The sequence below is a fragment of the Cetorhinus maximus genome, chromosome 12, assembly GCF_964194155.1.
Source record: "Cetorhinus maximus chromosome 12, sCetMax3.hap1.1, whole genome shotgun sequence".
In the NCBI taxonomy this organism is placed as follows: Eukaryota; Metazoa; Chordata; class Chondrichthyes; order Lamniformes; family Cetorhinidae; genus Cetorhinus; species Cetorhinus maximus.
In genome coordinates, this window is record NC_135890.1 from 109,341,607 (window position 1) to 109,359,039 (window position 17,433).

A 17,433-nucleotide genomic window follows, 5' to 3' on the forward strand; every position below is an offset into this window, starting at 1 on the left:
GTTTATATTTTTAATTTCACTTCGCAAAAATGCGATAACCACAATCAGTTATTATTTTACTGGGTACAGATATCTCCTTTATCATTCATCTCACTTTTCTTCACATTCACATTTTGCTTGGACTCAGTCAGGCACTAATTGCATGAGTTGATGGGTGTGGTCAGGCAGGTGATGAGATCTGTATCTTTCTTTAAAAAAGATGTATTGTTAAGATGTGATATGGGCAATCCGGCAAGACTGCATTTATTCCCAGTTCCTCGTTGCATTGAAAAGGTGGTAGCGGACTTTTTCCCTGCACTGCGGCAGTTTTGATGGTGCTGTCACGATAGTGTTAAGAAGGCAATCCCTGGATACTGACCCAGTGACAACAAAGGTACAGCAAAAAAACAGTGTGTCAGGTCAGGATGATGTGTGACATGAACAGATATCAATCTGATGCAGCCTGAGATGACATGACAATTGTAACCCTTCCTGCCCATTGTTAACGGTATAGGCAAGGGGACTTAAAATGGCAGTCAGATGCTAAACACTGATCCCACTGCATTCCCAGTCTCTGCTGTTTTTTGGAACAGCAAGTTCACTGACCCATAAGCTGATGAGCCACATAAATTTAAATATCAATATCCAATTGTGTAATTTAGACTTGACATGAATTTAACAGTAAAATGAGACCCGGAGCTGCCAACAAAATGTAGCAGCAAGTGGGAGCAAGGCCAAAATGCATTGTCGCTATCCTTACCAGGGACCATTTCCTTGGGTTTCCAGTACAGTGTGAAGCCCCGCGATTTCCCACTCTCACCTGCCCACCTCCATGTCATCTCCTCAGGCAGGGGTTGGCATCATGACATTTAAGTGAGGCCCAAGATTTAAAATTATTCAGACTTCAAGCTGGCACTATTGTGTCTGCTATAATGTGTGCTTCCCTCCCACTCCAACTCTGCAACTTGATGTCCTGTCCCAGGTTAAAATTGGGGGTTCTGTCTCTGAATGATCCCTACTCTACTTAGGAAAGTGCTGAGTGGAGGCCGTGTGTTTCTCCATAGCCGTTTGGTTGAGACTGAAATATGTGAACTTGTAATCCACCACTGTGGCAGTGAGATTTGGTATGATGCACCTCATAGAGAACCACTTCACAAACCAATAATGATTGGTTAGGACAATAATGATCAGTATCATATTCACACTGTTATAGCATATGAACTTACAAGTCACGTGATATTCGGAGATGAAGGCATCATGCTCTTATATTTATTTGTGCAATTCTCTGGAGGAGGCATTAATCCAGGTTATATAAATGTATTAAACATTCATCTCATATTAGCAACATTTGTGAAGGGAACTGCAAACTTCACGCATAGTATAAGAATTGTGTAATTTTGGTTCCAAGTTTCTCCCTTAACTCATGTTTCCAGTCCGATTCCTTTTGCCCTTCCCTAGCTAAGGTTCCCTAAGGCCAAATATGTTCAACCCCAAAAGATCTTGACTGCGGAATGTGTACCAAGGCAAATAAAAATGGATTAATGTAAGGAGTTATTTTATTGATGGTGAAATCATGTGCATCCTCCCCCCATCCTGGATGTTTACACGCAAGATTAATCGGCCTCACCTCATTAAATTCAGGGTTCAGCGTCTTCTTCTTGATCTGAGTTTTTTGCTTAGCCTTTTTTCCCATATCGGGCTTGAGACAGCTGAAAGAAACCAAAAGAAACCAGGATCAAAGTTTTAAATGAAAGCCTTGTACGTTCAGGCTGGAATTTCATGAGATAGAAAGAGCTTCTGTCCAGTCACTGCCATCCAAATCAAATATTATAGGCCTGTGGCACGCATTCATCATGGCTTTGATTTTAAAAATGTCTAAGTTATTACTTTCTTCCTCTTCTGGAGTCACCCCATACCACGCATCAATCCTCAGCCAATGCCTTCTGCAGTGCCGTTCAGTAACCACATGCTGTAGATTGCTGTAGGTGTCTCAAAGAAACTGCATGTAGACTTTCTTCTTCTGTGGATAACTCCTATCAGGTTATGGTGGCAATCAGGTATTCATTCCATTGGACATCATAGGCATGAATCCGTTTCTCATTTTCCCCAGTGCCATAGCATGTTGGAATTTCAAAGCCTGTAAATATAATGCGTAAACTCCCTCACTCTTCTAAAGACACTGACCTGCTGTGGTAAAACTCCATAGGAAACGAATCCTAAGCACCTCTCGTAGATGCTCATTCTTTACATTTTTTAATATTCGTTCATGGATTGTGAGCATTGCTGACAAGGCCAACATTTATTGCCCATCCCTAATTTCCCTTGAGAAGGTAGTGGTGAATAGTTGTCTTGAACAATTGCAGTCGATGTGGTGTAGGTACACCCACAATGTAACTGAACAAGTATAATGAACTCTGTATGAGGAATCAGGAACTGAAGATAACTGGCCAAGAGTCAGTTATGAACATTTTGTCCTCGCTTGATACAGTTTAGGCAGTGGTCAATTATTACCTAACAGTGTGGTAGTAATAGAGAAAATGAGCTCATTGGTAAATGAACAAAAAACAATGCATGAACAAAATTACCACCATGAAAACTTAGGGAACAAGAACCAGACAAACAAAAACTGATAGAAAGCCAAGACCAGAGAACAGGGCCAGGGGTGTCAATGCTGGACTTCTGACGGAGGGTTGCTAGATGAGGCAGGAAACTAGACATTGTCAGGCAAACTGGAAGAGCACGAGCAGGCAACAGCGGTTGAACTCCGACAGGCTCACTGGACCAGGCTAGGAAGAATGCAACAAATAGAAAGGCAGATACAGCATTACATACATTTTGACAAAGGGATCCGAGTATCCATTAGCATCCATGGCAGCTAAATGAACGCAACGTATGATTCCCACAATCAGGCCTCCCTGCTGGCTGTTGTACAGGAGGGAGACAAGAATCCGGCCTCGCTCATCAGTATCAACGCCATGTTCGCCCTGCAAGGAGAGAACAGAGAGTGATCAGTGTGAATAGGCCCATAAAATGTGTCTGACTGAATGTTGTATATGCACAATGACCTGCCAGGTTGTTCCCAAAACAATAATTAACGATTTAAGTTCTTACGTTTCCTCTAGAACACACTGGTTAAAGGACAGTATTAGCATATGTGAGCTGGGGTGGGGGGCCATTCCTGGAATAGGCAGGATCCAATTGCTCTGGAAACTTATAAAGTAACCAATTTAATTCTCTGGTCAGAACATTCTGCTGCATTTAAGATGTGAAAACCTTTAGAATATAATTCTGAGATTTTTTAGCAGTGAATCTGTAGCACAAAAACTGTCCTGGGGATTGGTACCTAAAAATGCTGTACTGGGAAACTATACCATGATACACTTCAGAGGAAGTGCACTACAATAAGTGTACTGGGAAAACTACCACAGATACTGTATAAGAGAAGTGTACTACAGGAGCTGTATCTGCTCCAGCAACTTTTCTACCTAGCCAGAAGAAGCTAAGCCAAACAGTGTTTATTTTTTCCCAAAGGTTACTGGTAATATGAGCACTATGAAAAGATTTATATTATGAGAAAGATAAAGTTCCAAAGATATATCAGAACAATGGAATATACATTAAAAGGGAAAAACGTGTATAAAGGAGGAGAAGGAATTACAAGATCTAACAAGTGTGAAAAGCCCCCAGCCTCTGTGCATCAAGTTGCTGTCTACAGAAACTGAAGCTGCGAAAACTCACTTTGAATTCTATTGTCCAGGGTATCGTGTTGCTTTGCCTGGGTCTGTTTAAATCTATTTTTTTTTTGTATTGTTGCCTTAACAGGGGTAGAACTGGAAGTCAGATTAATTAGGGGTTTTAGGAGTTGTTATAGTAGTAATTTACAGACCTATGTATGTGCTTGAAATCTTTTGTCAATAAATGTTTAATTTAGTTTTGTAAAAACCTCTGAAGTTGTGCTCATCTTATTACTTCTGAATTCAGGACACGCATCTCGAAATAAAATACATTTTCAAAACAGTTGTGACTGCATGATCAAGTTTCTCTCATGGATTTGATCCACCTGGCACATCATCTGCCACATCATAACACTGGCAACTGTCTGAAGCTGAGGCAGGCCGTTCACACATTTGGAGTTGTGTTTGACCCTGAAATGAGCTTCCAACATTTACTCCAACACAGATTGCCTACTTCCACTCCCATAACATCACCACTCTGTTCCTGCCTCAGCTCATTTGCTGCTGAAACCCTCATCCATGCCTTTGTTTCCTCAATACTTGAATATTCCAATGCACTCCTAGCTGGCCTTTCACCTTCCACCGTATATAAACTTGTGCTCACCCAAAACTGCCCATAACACACTCTCAAGTCTCATTCACCCATCAGTCCTTGCTCACCTACATTGACTGCCACTCCAACAACTTATCAGTTTTAAAATTCTTATCCTTGTTGTCAAACTCCTCTAGCTTCACTTCCCCCTATCTCTGTGATTTCCACCGGCCCTACAAGCCTCTAGACTCGACTGTTCCAATGCACTCCTGGCTGGTCTCTCACATTCTACCCTCTAACCTTGAGGTCATCCAAAACTCTGCAGCACTTGTTTTAAATTGCAGCAAGTCCTGTTCCGCTATCACCCCTGTGCTTGCTGACCTATATTGGCTGCCAGTCAGGCAACGTCTTGATTTTAAATCTCTCATTCTTGTTTTCAAATATCTCTATGGCCTTGCCCCTCCCTATCTCTATTCTTCCCCAGCTCCACAACCTTCGAAGATATCTGCACTCACTTATTCTGGCCTCTTGAGCATCCCAATTTTAATTGCTGCATCTTTGGAGGCAATGCCTTCAGTTGCCTAAACCCCAAGCCCTGGAATTCACTCCCTATATCTCTCCGCCTCTTGACCTCACTTTCCTTCTTTAAGATACTCCTTAAAACTTACGTCTTTGACCAAGCATTTGGCCATATGACTTAATATCTCATTATGTGGCTTGATGTCATACAATGTTTCGGTGAAGCACTTTGGGATATTTCATTACAGTAAAGGTGCTATATAAATACAAGTTGTTATTCAGAGTAAAACAAAATGTACAATACAGAGATATAATTGATCCAAGTTTACCTCATCCTCATAGAGTGACATTCCTCGTGATGAGCCAACTGTTGAGCCTCGTTTTACCTATGGAAATATTTACAATGCATTTAGGGACAGCCTCTTGGAAGCAAGTGAATAAGTTCAAATGTAATTAAAATGTATTTCTAATTTGCAACTTTGGGAACTTGTTTCTTCCTATGTTTTGTTCATTGGTCAGCCCATCTCTTCCTCCAATATCAATCCTCCAAAGTTAGGAGTGTGAGCTGTCTCCTCTCTACACTGTCAGCATTGGTGTATTAGCTACATTACCAATGTACTGCTTGTGCCATATTTGGGGCATTCCTGTGACTCGTGCCAACTTGAAATGGGGTCAAGAGTGCCCAAAACCCATTTTACACACTGATGGCTGATGGAGGCAGTTTCAACCCTCTTAAGTTTGGTTGAAACCCTGATCCTAGGGCTGAAAATTCAAAGCTTTAATTGACCACAAGACTCAGCCCCCCGAATAAATAACCAGTATTCTCCTTACTGGCACCACTCTCTCCAGACAGATGTTGAAGTTCTTTGCTTGATTGGGTTTGAGTTTTTTCAGAGAAACTCTGGTCTCCCCGATGAATTCATTGTGACCAAATTTATCTTCATCCAGGACAGAGATCCTATTTTGAAAGAGACCAATTCAAGTTGAAAAGACAACAAACAGCAGCTAGAGTATGCAGTTATATAGGTTCTTGGGGTAGTAAAACATCCCAAGGCAGTTCACAGGAAGGTGATCAAACAAAATTTGACACTGAACCACATAAGGAGTTACTTGGACAGATAACCAAAAGTTTGATCAAAGAAGTAGGTTTTAATAAGTATTTTAAAGGAGGAGAGTCAGATAGAGAGGTGGAGGTTCCACAGCTTATGGCCTAGGCAACTGAAAGCATAGCTACCATAGTGGGGCAATCAAAATCAAGAATGCAAAAGCAGCCAGAATTGGGGGAACACAGAGATCTAAGAGGGTTGTAGGGCTGGACTAGGTTACAGAGATAGAAGGGGCAACCTATGGAGGAATTTGAAAACCGGGATAAGAATGATAAAATCGAGGCGTTGCTGGGCCAGGAGCCAATGTAGTTCAGTGAGCATAGGGATGATGGGTGAATGGGACTTGTTGCAAATTAGGATACAGGTTGCAAATTAGGATACAGGCAGCAGAGTTTTGAGTTCACTCATTTATTTAGGGTGGAAGATAGAAAGCCAGCCAAGAAAGCATGGGAACGTCAAGTCCAAAGGTAACAAAGGCGGGTCCATCAGAATTCAAGAGCAATATTACAAATAATCAGGCAATAAAAGGGTGAGAGATTAGAGAAACATGAGATCACCATTCTTATTAAGGAACTGACACTCAATTAGTGTGTAACTATTGCCCTAACAAGTTCTTCTAATTTGAAAATATTTGAAGCAAAGTTCATTGAGGTCATTAAGCATAACCAAGCTTGGAGGCTGATGTTGTAAATCAGCAGTTCAGGATAAAGACAGGTATTGAGAAAAACATTAAAAAAAAACAGAAACTTACTTGAAACTAGGTACTTGTAGTCTAATAAAAACAAGAGTTATAGACAACAAGATAGAAACTTGAGGTAGAAACAAGCAGATAGATTGGAGACTCGGGGTTAATAGAGACATAGGGCAACACATGTAAACAATAAAGCCCAGAAACACTGGCATTTGAATTATTATCGCATATAGCTTTGCCCACCAACATTGAGTTGCTGGAGTAGGTGGGGTCAGTGGGAGAGCATTTCATCATATCTCCCTCTGCAGGCTCTTGTATCTTTGTGGGTACATCGCAGATGCCGTCAGAAACTCTAGCACCTGGATCCTAGCTACTCCTGCCACCAGCCCAGAAGAAACCTTTTCTCTTCACAGTAAGGTCTGTTTTTGCTCCTGCCAGATGCTGGTGTACCTAATCTACTGGCAGACATAAGCCAGCTTCTACATGATCCAGGGAAAGAGGAACTCCTAGGGTAGTGACTCCTGACCTCCACCCTTGTCCACTCCACATCAACGGCCTCGTGAAATGCAAGAAAGGCACCATCTGTTAAAGGGCTGAGCAGGAATTCCTATCTCAAGTCGCGACCTGGTGTATCTGACCTAGTTCCACTATGGTCCGGCCAGTTACTGGGATTCCACTGGAACAGCTGAGGAAATTCGGCCCCTGAATGGACTGAACTACATAACAAATGAGCAGTGAAGTTCAGGATGTGATTTGATTGCGTCCAGTTGAACCCATGAGTTATTAAAATGTAATGTCACATTAGAATCTTTTTGGACAATGTGTAACTAATTTATCAGTTTGTTCTACAACATTTAACTGGAAGGTTTACTTGTACTGTTGCTGATCAGCTGATGGTCTTTGTGTTTCATGTGTTATGATCCCCAGCTGAGGTTACCCCTGGACAAGCTTGATCCCAGGGTGGAACCCAGCTTGATAGATCCTAACTTTTATTTGTTTGTTTAGATACATGGAGAGTAGCTATGAACAGAGTCACCGGAGTCAGCTAATTAACTTTTAACAAAAGAATAAAACATTTATTAAACAAGAAAAGATGAACTATATTACAACACTCCTTCACCCACAACTATACCTTTACAGATATATACAGATTTGTAAGGATAACACAAGTTATAAAAACTATCTTATACTCTAATGTTCATAGTAAGTACACCATAAGGAAGGCGAACTATGGTCAGACACACCACACTCTGAAACCAAGTGACAGATGCCACCTCAACCAGTTGCTATGGATCTCTCATCAACTCTCCCCAGAGCCTGTCCCACCATGAGCCAACTGGTCTCAATGCACTCAGCTTTCCACACGAGGGTTTCCAATTTCCACTCTCCAAGACCTCGCCTTGGAATCTTCTCCCAAACTGACGCTTTCTCTCAGATGCCTTCCGCAAGGGTTCACGTCCAGGGTTTCGAACTCTTCTTCTGATGTTCCTCTCCCCTGGGTCACCACTTGCAGTCAAGCTTTCTTCCACGCACTCTCTCTCACTGACTCAGCCGTCAACAGTACACCACTGCTTCCCATGCCCATAGCAAAGGGTTACAGACCTTCACTTATCTCTTTTGGACCTTCTGACTTCTCATACCTTTAGTTTTTTAAGCTTGAAGCTTTAAACTTGAAGCTTGGAGCCTTTCTCTGTCCCTCACTCTTAACTTCACTTAACAGGATCTTTTCCCAAGTTCCTGTCCTTCCTTTGTCTAGAAGGTCTTCTTGGGACTTTCTCCTGTTCCACTCCCCTGGATTTTGGGGTCTCTACTTTAGCTTGGAACTGGCTACCTGTTCCCTTTGCTCCAGTCTCTCCTGGCAGCTACTTTCAAAACCAACTGAACTCAAACAACTTCCAAATCAAACTGCTGTTTCTAGTTTCTTGTGTGTGTGTCTGTGGGAGGGACCTGCCTCTCTGGATCCCTGTTACTAGGCAACAGCCCAGTTTCTCTACTCTTGCTTGTTTAACTTAGCTGCAGCAATCATAAAACTCTCATTAGAAATGCAGGCACCTTTTAAAGTGAAACTAAAACTCAATTTGACCTTTTCTTACCACACAGATACAGAAATACAAATCAATCTTAAACATTAAAGCTAAAACTCATTCCTAACACCCAAAAATACAAATATAACTTACTTAAATTAGCTCTATTTCCTAGCAATGTGTAAGTTGGTACTGAGGAAGGAAACCTCAGAAAACCTTCCTGCAGGGAAACCAGGTTTAAAGTAATTACAGTCATTGATAATAATATCAATATCTTGGGGGTCACCATTGACCAGAAATTCAACTGAACCAGCCATTTAAATATAATGGCTCCAAGAGCAGCTCTAGAGGCTCCAGAGAGTTCTTTGCCTCTTGTTCCTCAAAGCCTGTTCACCACATACAAGGCACAAGTCGGGAGTGTGATAGAATACTTCTCACTTATCTGGATGAGTGCAGCTTCAATAACACTCAAGAAGCTCCACATCATCCAGGACAGAGTGGGTTGCTTGATTGGCACCCCTTTCACCACCTTAAATATTCACTCCCTCCACCACCGGTGCACCATGGTTGCAGTGTGTACCATCAAGTAGATACAACGCAGCAACTCACCAAGGCTTCTTCAGCAGCACCCCCCAAACCCACTACCTTTACCATGTAGAATTACAAGGGCAGCATAGGAATGGGAACATCACCACCTCCAAGATCCCCTCCAAACCACGCACCATCTTTATTCAAAAATATGTCGCAATTTCTTCACTGTCGCTGGGTCAAAGTCCTGGAACTCCCTCCCTAACAGCACTGTGGGAGTACCTTCACCACATGGACTGCAACAGTTGAGAAGGCAGCTCACAGCCACCTTCCCAGATAATTAAAGATAGGCAATAAATGCTGGTCTTGCCAACAAACCTCACATCTGTCAGACCCCAAGGGAAACTTTTATACGCAGCAAGTTATGATGATCTGGAATGCATTGTTTCCAGATTAACCAGCAGCCTTCAAAATCAAATTGAATAAATGTTTGACGGAGAAAAAGCTACAAGGCTGTGGGAAAAGAGATTGGGTATGGGACTAATCGGTTAGCTTTTTCAAAGAGCTGGCACAGGCAAGGGTAGGCCAGAAAGTTTCCTTCTGCGCTGGAAGGACATAGCTGGAACAAGAACCTAAATTCAGTCCTTATCCATGGGCTAGCACTGTTGGGTGTCATAAAACTGTAATTAAATGAGGTTTGCAAAGGACCTTGTTCCTCATTTTCTCGCCAATTTTCTTTTATTGTCCCTCTCCCCAACCTCCCAAAACCCCCAGCAGGAAGCATTAACTTTTTGCAAGTGAGTGTTGGCAGGGTATCCCACTGCAGGAGGTCATAGATAATCTAACCCAGTCCTCATTCAACATTAACATACATGCATTTCTAGCATGGGTCATTGGATAGGAATTAGGAGTGGGGACCCTGGTTGATCTTTCTTTCCTTAACCACAGGCACTGCACTGAGCCTAATTGTTGTACTCCTACTCCATCCCAAGCTGAAATCAGCTAATTCAGCTCAGAATAGCAATTGTACCAGGAAACTTCCCTGTTTGAGTGCCTCAGCTATTCACTGGGTAAACCTAATGAAACACTGGGAAAGCTGAAGGATAATTTTTATTTACTTTATTATAGTCACTTGGTAGTACAGAACTTGAGCATTGCTGAAAAAAGACATGCTGTCAAAGCTTTTTGTCTTGCACTCATCAGGACAGTTTGCAAGAATACCAATAGGAAAGGGAACAACAGTTTTTACTTCAAGAGAAGAGAGTGCTGATTGGTTGGCAAGTGGACACTGGTAGAGGTGTTACCATGGGGAACAGTTAACTGCCAAGCTTTTGTTCAAATTCAAACCAGACAGGTTGACTCTGATTGGTCAAGGCATTGCCATGGGGAATGAACCTTTGCAGAGAGAAGGAGCTTGTCCACGCATTGCATCTTTTTCTTGGGGGGACAGCCATTTCCTGGATCACTCCCCAAGGCAATGCCTTGACCAATCAGAGTTGACCTGCCTAATTTGAACTTGAACAAAAGCTTGGCAGTTAACTGTTCCCTGGGGCTAACAGGCAAACATTGTGAATTATTCGTTAAATGATTATACATTCCCATAAGAATTAAAAAACAAGGAAAATTCATAAAAACAGATTATAAAAGTATATAAAAGAAAGAGATTAGTGAAAGTAAATGTGGAGCCCTCAGAGACAAGAGAAATTATAATGAGGAATAAGAAAATGGCAGAGACATTAAATTAAAACTTTGGGGCGGGGTGGAAGCTTTTTCACTGGTACCAGCTGAGAGTGGAGGTGGTTGGGGAGTGGGGCCCAGTAGAGTATGGGAAACCTATAATTCGGGGCATGCCACATGGCATAGAGCTGTGTGGAGATGTGTGCTATCACTGACAGATTTCTTACCCATACCATGGCTTAACTGGCAGGCTTGGCTTCCAATTGAGCAGGAAACAATGAAGCCACAGGACAAACTAGGCTTGAGCCCTACCTTGGTGGTGGATGGGGATGGAGAGGAGGTGGCTCAAATGATCCTCTGGACCCAATGGCCTACATCTTAGAGTTCTAAAAGAGGTGGCGACATAAGAAATTGGCAACACAGGTAGTTAATGCATTGAATTTGATCTTCCAGAATTCCCTAAGTTATGGAACAGTCCCCATGTATTGGAAGGTAGCAAATGTAACACCAATATTCTAAACAGGAGGGAGAGAGAAAATGAAGAACTGTAGGCCAGTGAGCCTATTAATAGTGGAGAAAATGCTCCAACTGTTGTTTTTAGGGACATGATAACAGTGTACTTAGAAAATCATAATATGATTGGGCAGAATCAACATTTAATTATGAAGTTGTAACAGCCATGACCTTATTGAATGGCAGAAGAGACTTGAAGAGCCAAATGGCCTACTCCTCCAATTTCCTATGTTGTTGTGACTATTTCATAATGCACTCATTCAGGAAGATGCTGAGTCCCTTATGCCTGTTCACAATTTCCTATATTGCCTGCAGAGCAATGGCACAAAATGGTCTGGAATTATTCTTTTACAATATCAGGAAACTTGAAAGCAATATAAATAATCATGAATACTCCCGAACAAATCAGACAACTGCAGGCCATTTCCAATGTATAAAAAGTGAAGGGGAGAAAGGCAAAAGAGAGGGGAAGATGGACTATCAAAAAGAGATGGTCATAGACCAACTGTGAGATATCAAACACCTTCGTTCAAACCTGAAAAACTGATTCACTTGGAGACTACCAGAAAAGTTAAAGTGGGTGGAACAATCCTAAAGGTTTCTGAGTTGTTTAAAGATTACTGAAGGGTTTTTTGATTAGTTTAAGATTGCTAGAGGGGTTCCTTTCTTCTGTGCCTGTGTCTACATTTCTCACCTGAGAGTTTTTCTCTGCATATCATCCTCCGTGATTCCATGGTATGTTAGCCGTTCATTCCACACAGGATTTCGGGTGTTGCGCAGTGTTTTTGTGCGTAGCTTGTTTGACTGTATGTTTGGAATATAAACACATTAGATGTCAACTCATTCAATTTCTTAGGCTGTTACTATGGGTGTCTCAAAAAGCATCAACAATTCTGACATTTTATCAGGCTTTTTTTTTCTTCTTTAATTCCCTGCACATCTTTCCTGAGGTCAGTAGTTCATGGTAGGATATGACCTTTCTTGGGAGGTTAATATACCATGACATTGCTCCTCAAATAAGGTTAGTTGACTCAGTACAAACATGCTGAGTATTGTATCAGTAGGTACATCTACCCACCACTAAATTAGGACAACTCCTGATGAAACAATTCGTATTGAAAATGTATTTACATTTCCTGTGCAGTTCTGATTATGGCTTCTTTGTGAACTGACAGGATGAGTAAGCCAGCAGCTCTGGTGGGTGGTTCCAATGTTTCTTTGTGAATTCAGTTGGTGTGAAATGCTTCAAAGCACCCAGATGTTGACTTCCATTCCACCATTTCCCATCCTTATATCCAGGAAATGCTTTGCCTTCCACTTTGGCTTCTCCTAGGTAGACTTGCTGAGATCAGGGACCTTTTTCTGAGGTATTTGGGGAGTAAGGGGAGCATAGCATAATAGGGCAGATTTTGACTTTGTGCAACAGTCTAAACTGGGCTGCCAAATCAATATCACCCAGTATGTATTTACAGTATCACACACAGATCTACCTCTATGTGTTTCTGATAACTGTATCTGTTAATAGTTAAAACGGTAGGCTAAGAAATTTAATGTGGACATATTAATTCCTGTTGTCAATGAAAACTGTTGTGCAAACGTCGCATTTCAACTGTAACTTGTCACATACATTCCCCATGCATCATAAGTAACAGCCACAAAAAATACAACTAACGTAATTGCGATGCACATCATGGCACAGATACTCCCCTGTACATGACAGTGGGCATAGAACACATTGCACTAGTAATAGTAGACGTCAAGAACATGATGTTTACAATATGACAGAAACATCTTACTTTGCTGGCTCCAGGCAGGAGATGTATTTTCACATATGGATCAGCCAAGCCATTGGAGTCCATGGGTTTCAGTCCCTGGAAGGTAGGAAGGTCACAAATGCCCAGTTAGCACTGGGTTTCCAGTCCATAGCTGAATCTCACAATATGTAAACAACAAAAAGAGTCACCACCTCCATCAGTATCCCTGTTTGACTTGATAATGAGTTTACCAGTTTAATACTAATTAAGTACTGCAGACTTGCATCCACTAGTAAGGGATTGAGGTCAGCCAAACACAAACCATGTAGCACCTTTATTGGTAACAATAAGAGATTTTCCTCCTGTTGGTCTAAAATGGACGCTAACACAAATCTTTGAAGCGACTATGCCTTCCAATTTCTCTAAAAGCAGTGTTCTAACTGACCAATCACCTAGTGTCTTTGCAATTGCCATTCTAACATATTGCTACACCAGTCCCCTGGAGCTACATGTGTATGTCAGACAGCAGGAACAGAAGTATTTCTTTGAAATAAAAGCATTTGGAACCACCTTATTATTGAGGACTTTTCAATTCTTTGGGATGATAGAAAATTTCACAATTAACTAGAAATTGCTTTGTTATCTTTGGTGATGCAGTATTCTCATTTTGAATTTGATTATGGAGTCCTACGAGAAAATGAGTAAATCAGACAGCTCACCTTTGCTTTTATGATGGTGCAGTGCAGAGCATTGTTGATCTGGTCATATATTAGATTGAACTCCAGTGCTCCCAATGTAGCTGTGAACACAACCAATAGAACTTTCTCAACAAAACCGTCATCAACGAGAATTATGAAAGCAGAATAGTCATTCAAAGCATTTATTTTGGTTTAAAATTGTAATCCATTTTAATAGCCTTATTGCTTCAAGGTAAGCTCAGTTCCATCATTTAAACTGCACATTTGTGTAGAACTTAGATTAAGAATATAATGTACTTATTGAAGAGGTATGCATGCCCAATAGTCTCAGTTGAAAGGTTATGATATAGTATAACAAACATTCGAGCCTGGAGTTTATATTGTGTGATTATTATTGCATGACCACTTGGTCCACTACTTTAACAGAGATATTAATGCAAAATAGATCAAAATAGTAAGCTAAGAAATTTTAATGTAGATATACTAACCATGAATGTACTGCACAGCGTAATTTCTGGGCTTCAGTCTGCTGCACAATCCCTGACTTTACATAGGATTACATAGGATATACAGCAGAGAAACAGGTAATTTGGCCCAGCCAGTCCACGCCAGTGTTTATGTTCCATTCAAACCTCTTATCATTCCTAATCTAAATCTATCATGATTACCCTCTATTCCCTCTCCCTCGCATGTTTTTCTAGGGTTCTCTTAAATGCATCAATCTATTTCGCTTCAACCACCCACTCTGGTAGTGAGTTCCAGATTCTCACCACCCTTCAGGAAATTCAGAAGAAACTCCTTTACCCGTTGGTTTTCCTAGAGACTCTTATATTGCTGGTCTCTAGTTATGCACTTCCCCACCGAAGAAAACATTCTCTCTGTGTCCACTCTATTAGGTCACCCCTCAGACTTCTTTATCCAAGAGAAAAGAGACTGAGCCTGTAAATCTCTCAGAATCTTAACGGCACAGAAGGAGGCCATTTGGCCCATCATGTCTGCACTGACTCTCCAATGAGCATTATGACCTAGTGCCATTACCCTGCCTTTTCCCTGTACCCCTGCACCTTGTTTCTATTCAAATAATCATCCAATGCCCTCTTGAATGCCTCAGTTGAACCTGCCTCCACCACATTTCCTGGCAGTGCATTCCAGACCCAAACCACTCATTGTGTGAAAAAGTTTTTTCTCACATCACATTTGCTTCTTTTGCAAATCACTTTAAATCTGTGCCCTCTTGTTCTTGATCCTTTTACAAGTGGGAACAGCTTCTGTCTGTCTACTCTGTCCAGCCCGCTCATGATTTTGAAAATTTCTATCAAGTCTCCTCTCAGCCTTCTCCTTTCCAAGGAAAACAGTCCCAACTTCTCCAATCTTTCCTCATAACTGAAATGTCTCATCCCTGGGACCATTTTTGTAAACCTCTTCTGCCATCTCTCCGATGTGTCCTATAATATGGTGCCCAGAACTGTACACAATATTCCATCTGAGGTCTAATGAGTGTCTTATATAAATTCAGCATAAACTCCCTGCTCTTGTACTCTATACCCCTATTAATAAAGCCCAGGATACAATATGCTGTATTAACTGCTCTCTCCACCTGTCCTGCCACCTATGTCCATATACACCCAAGTCTTTCTGCTCCTGCACTCCCTTCAAAATTGTACGCCTTATTTTATATTGTCTGTCCATGTTCTTTCTACCAAAATGTATCACCTCACACTTCTCCACATTGAACTTCATCTGCCACCTATCTGCCCACTCCACCAACTTGTCTATGTCCTCTTGATGTTCCACACCGTCCTCCTCACAGTTCACAACTCTCCCAAACTTCGTATCATCCACAAAATTAGAAATTGTCCCCTGCACACCAAAATCTAGATCATTAATATATATCAGGAAAAACAAGGGTCATAATACCGACCCCTAGGGAACTCCACTAAAAACCTTCCTCCAGCCCGAAAAGCATCCATTGACCATTACTCTCTGCTTCCTATTTTTCAGCCAATTTTGTATCCACATTGCTACTGTCCCTTTTATTCCATGAGCAATAACTTTTCTCACAAGTCCATTGAGTGGCACTGTGTCAAATGCCTTTTCAAAGTCCATGTACACCACATCAACAGCATTACCCTCATCAACCTTTTCTCTTACCTCTTCAAAAAACTCCAAGTTAGTTAAACACGATTTCCCCTTTAGAAATCCATTCTGGCTCTTCCTTATCAACCCATATTTTTCCATGTGACTACTAATTCTATCCCGAATAATTGTTTCTAGAACCTTGCCCACCACTGAAGTTAAACTGACTGGTCTGTAATTGCTGATGGAATAGGCCTTGACTGTGTCTGAACCAATTCTTTTTTGAAGGTAGCCCATTGTTCAGCTACAGTTTTTCCTGCCAATCTTTTATTCCAGTCTATCTGGCCCAGCTCCCTTCTTGCCCCATTGAAGTCAGCTATTTTCCAGTTAATTATTTTTACTCTGGATTGCCTATCGTCCTCTTCTATCATCATCCTAAAACATACAATACAATGATCACTGTCTCCTAAATGCTCCCCCACTGACACTTGATCTACTTGGCCCACCTCATTTCCAAGAACCAGATCCAACTTTTCTTTTCTTGTTGGATTGGACACATACATAAGAACGTAAGAACTAGGAGCAGGAGTAGGCAATTCAGCCCCTGAAGCTTGCTCCGCCATTTAATACAATCATGGCTGATCTCATTTCGGCCTCAACTCCAATTTCCCACCCTCTTCCCATAACCGTTCAACCCATTACTAATTAAAAACCTGTCTATCTCCTCCTTAAATTTATTCAGCATCCCGGCATCCACTGCACTCTGAGGTAATGAATTCCACAGATTCACGACCCTTTGAGAAAAGTAATTTCTCCTCATCTCTGATTTAAATCTACCACCCCTTAGCCTAAAACTATGGCCTCTCGTTCTAGAATGCCCCAGAAGGGGAAACATCTACTCCATGTCGACTTTGTCTATCCCCTTTAGCATCTTATATATCTCAATTAGATCTCCTCTCATCCTTCTAAACTCTAGCGAGTATAGGCCTAAACGGCTCAATCTCTCCTCGTAAGACAAGCCCCGCATCTCTGGAATCAATCTAGTGAACCTCCTCTGAACCGCCTCCAATGCAGCTACATCCTTCCTTCAGTAAGGGGACCAAAAGGAGATGGGGTGGCAGTATTGGTTAAGGAGAGCATTATAGTGCTGGAAAAAGAGGATGTCCCAGAGGGTTCAAGGACAGAATCAATTTAGCCAAAACTGGGCCAGATAGACTGGAATGAAAGATTGGCAGGAAAAACTGTGGCTGAACAATGGGCTACCTTCAAAAAAGAATTGGTTCGGGCACAGTCAAGGTATATTCCATCAACAATTACAGACCAGTCAGTTTAACTTCAGTGGTGGGCAAGAAACATACTGCTGTAGAAAATTCTTCTGAACACAATCTAGGAACTTTTGTCTCTCTCCGCCCTTTACACTACTACTGGCCCAGTCTACATTTGGGTAATTAAAGTGCTCCATTATAACTACTCTATAATGCCTGTATCTCTCTAATTTCCCTGCAGATTTGTTCTTCTATGTCCTTCTCACTAATTGGCAGTCTATAGACTAAACTGAGTAATGTAATTGCACCCTTTTTGTTCCTTAGCTCTAGCCAAATT

General features: G+C 41.5%; 1 protein-coding gene across 3 annotated transcripts in view; it reads right to left on the bottom strand.

The window, feature by feature from the left end:
- rph3ab (rabphilin 3A homolog (mouse), b) overlaps window positions 1-17,433 on the bottom strand; it is a 157,071-nt gene that overhangs the window by 16,225 nt on the left and 123,413 nt on the right. For all 3 annotated transcript variants that reach the window (XM_078554379.1, XM_078554380.1, XM_078554378.1), the window contains 7 exons: window positions 13,777-13,856; window positions 13,100-13,174; window positions 11,998-12,107; window positions 5,596-5,722; window positions 5,094-5,150; window positions 2,812-2,963; window positions 1,607-1,688 (listed from right to left, as the gene is read on the bottom strand). In XM_078554379.1, coding sequence (XP_078410505.1) covers window positions 1,607-1,688; window positions 2,812-2,963; window positions 5,094-5,150; window positions 5,596-5,722; window positions 11,998-12,107; window positions 13,100-13,174; window positions 13,777-13,856 — 683 coding nt within the window. The remainder of the gene's footprint in view (window positions 1-1,606; window positions 1,689-2,811; window positions 2,964-5,093; window positions 5,151-5,595; window positions 5,723-11,997; window positions 12,108-13,099; window positions 13,175-13,776; window positions 13,857-17,433) is intronic.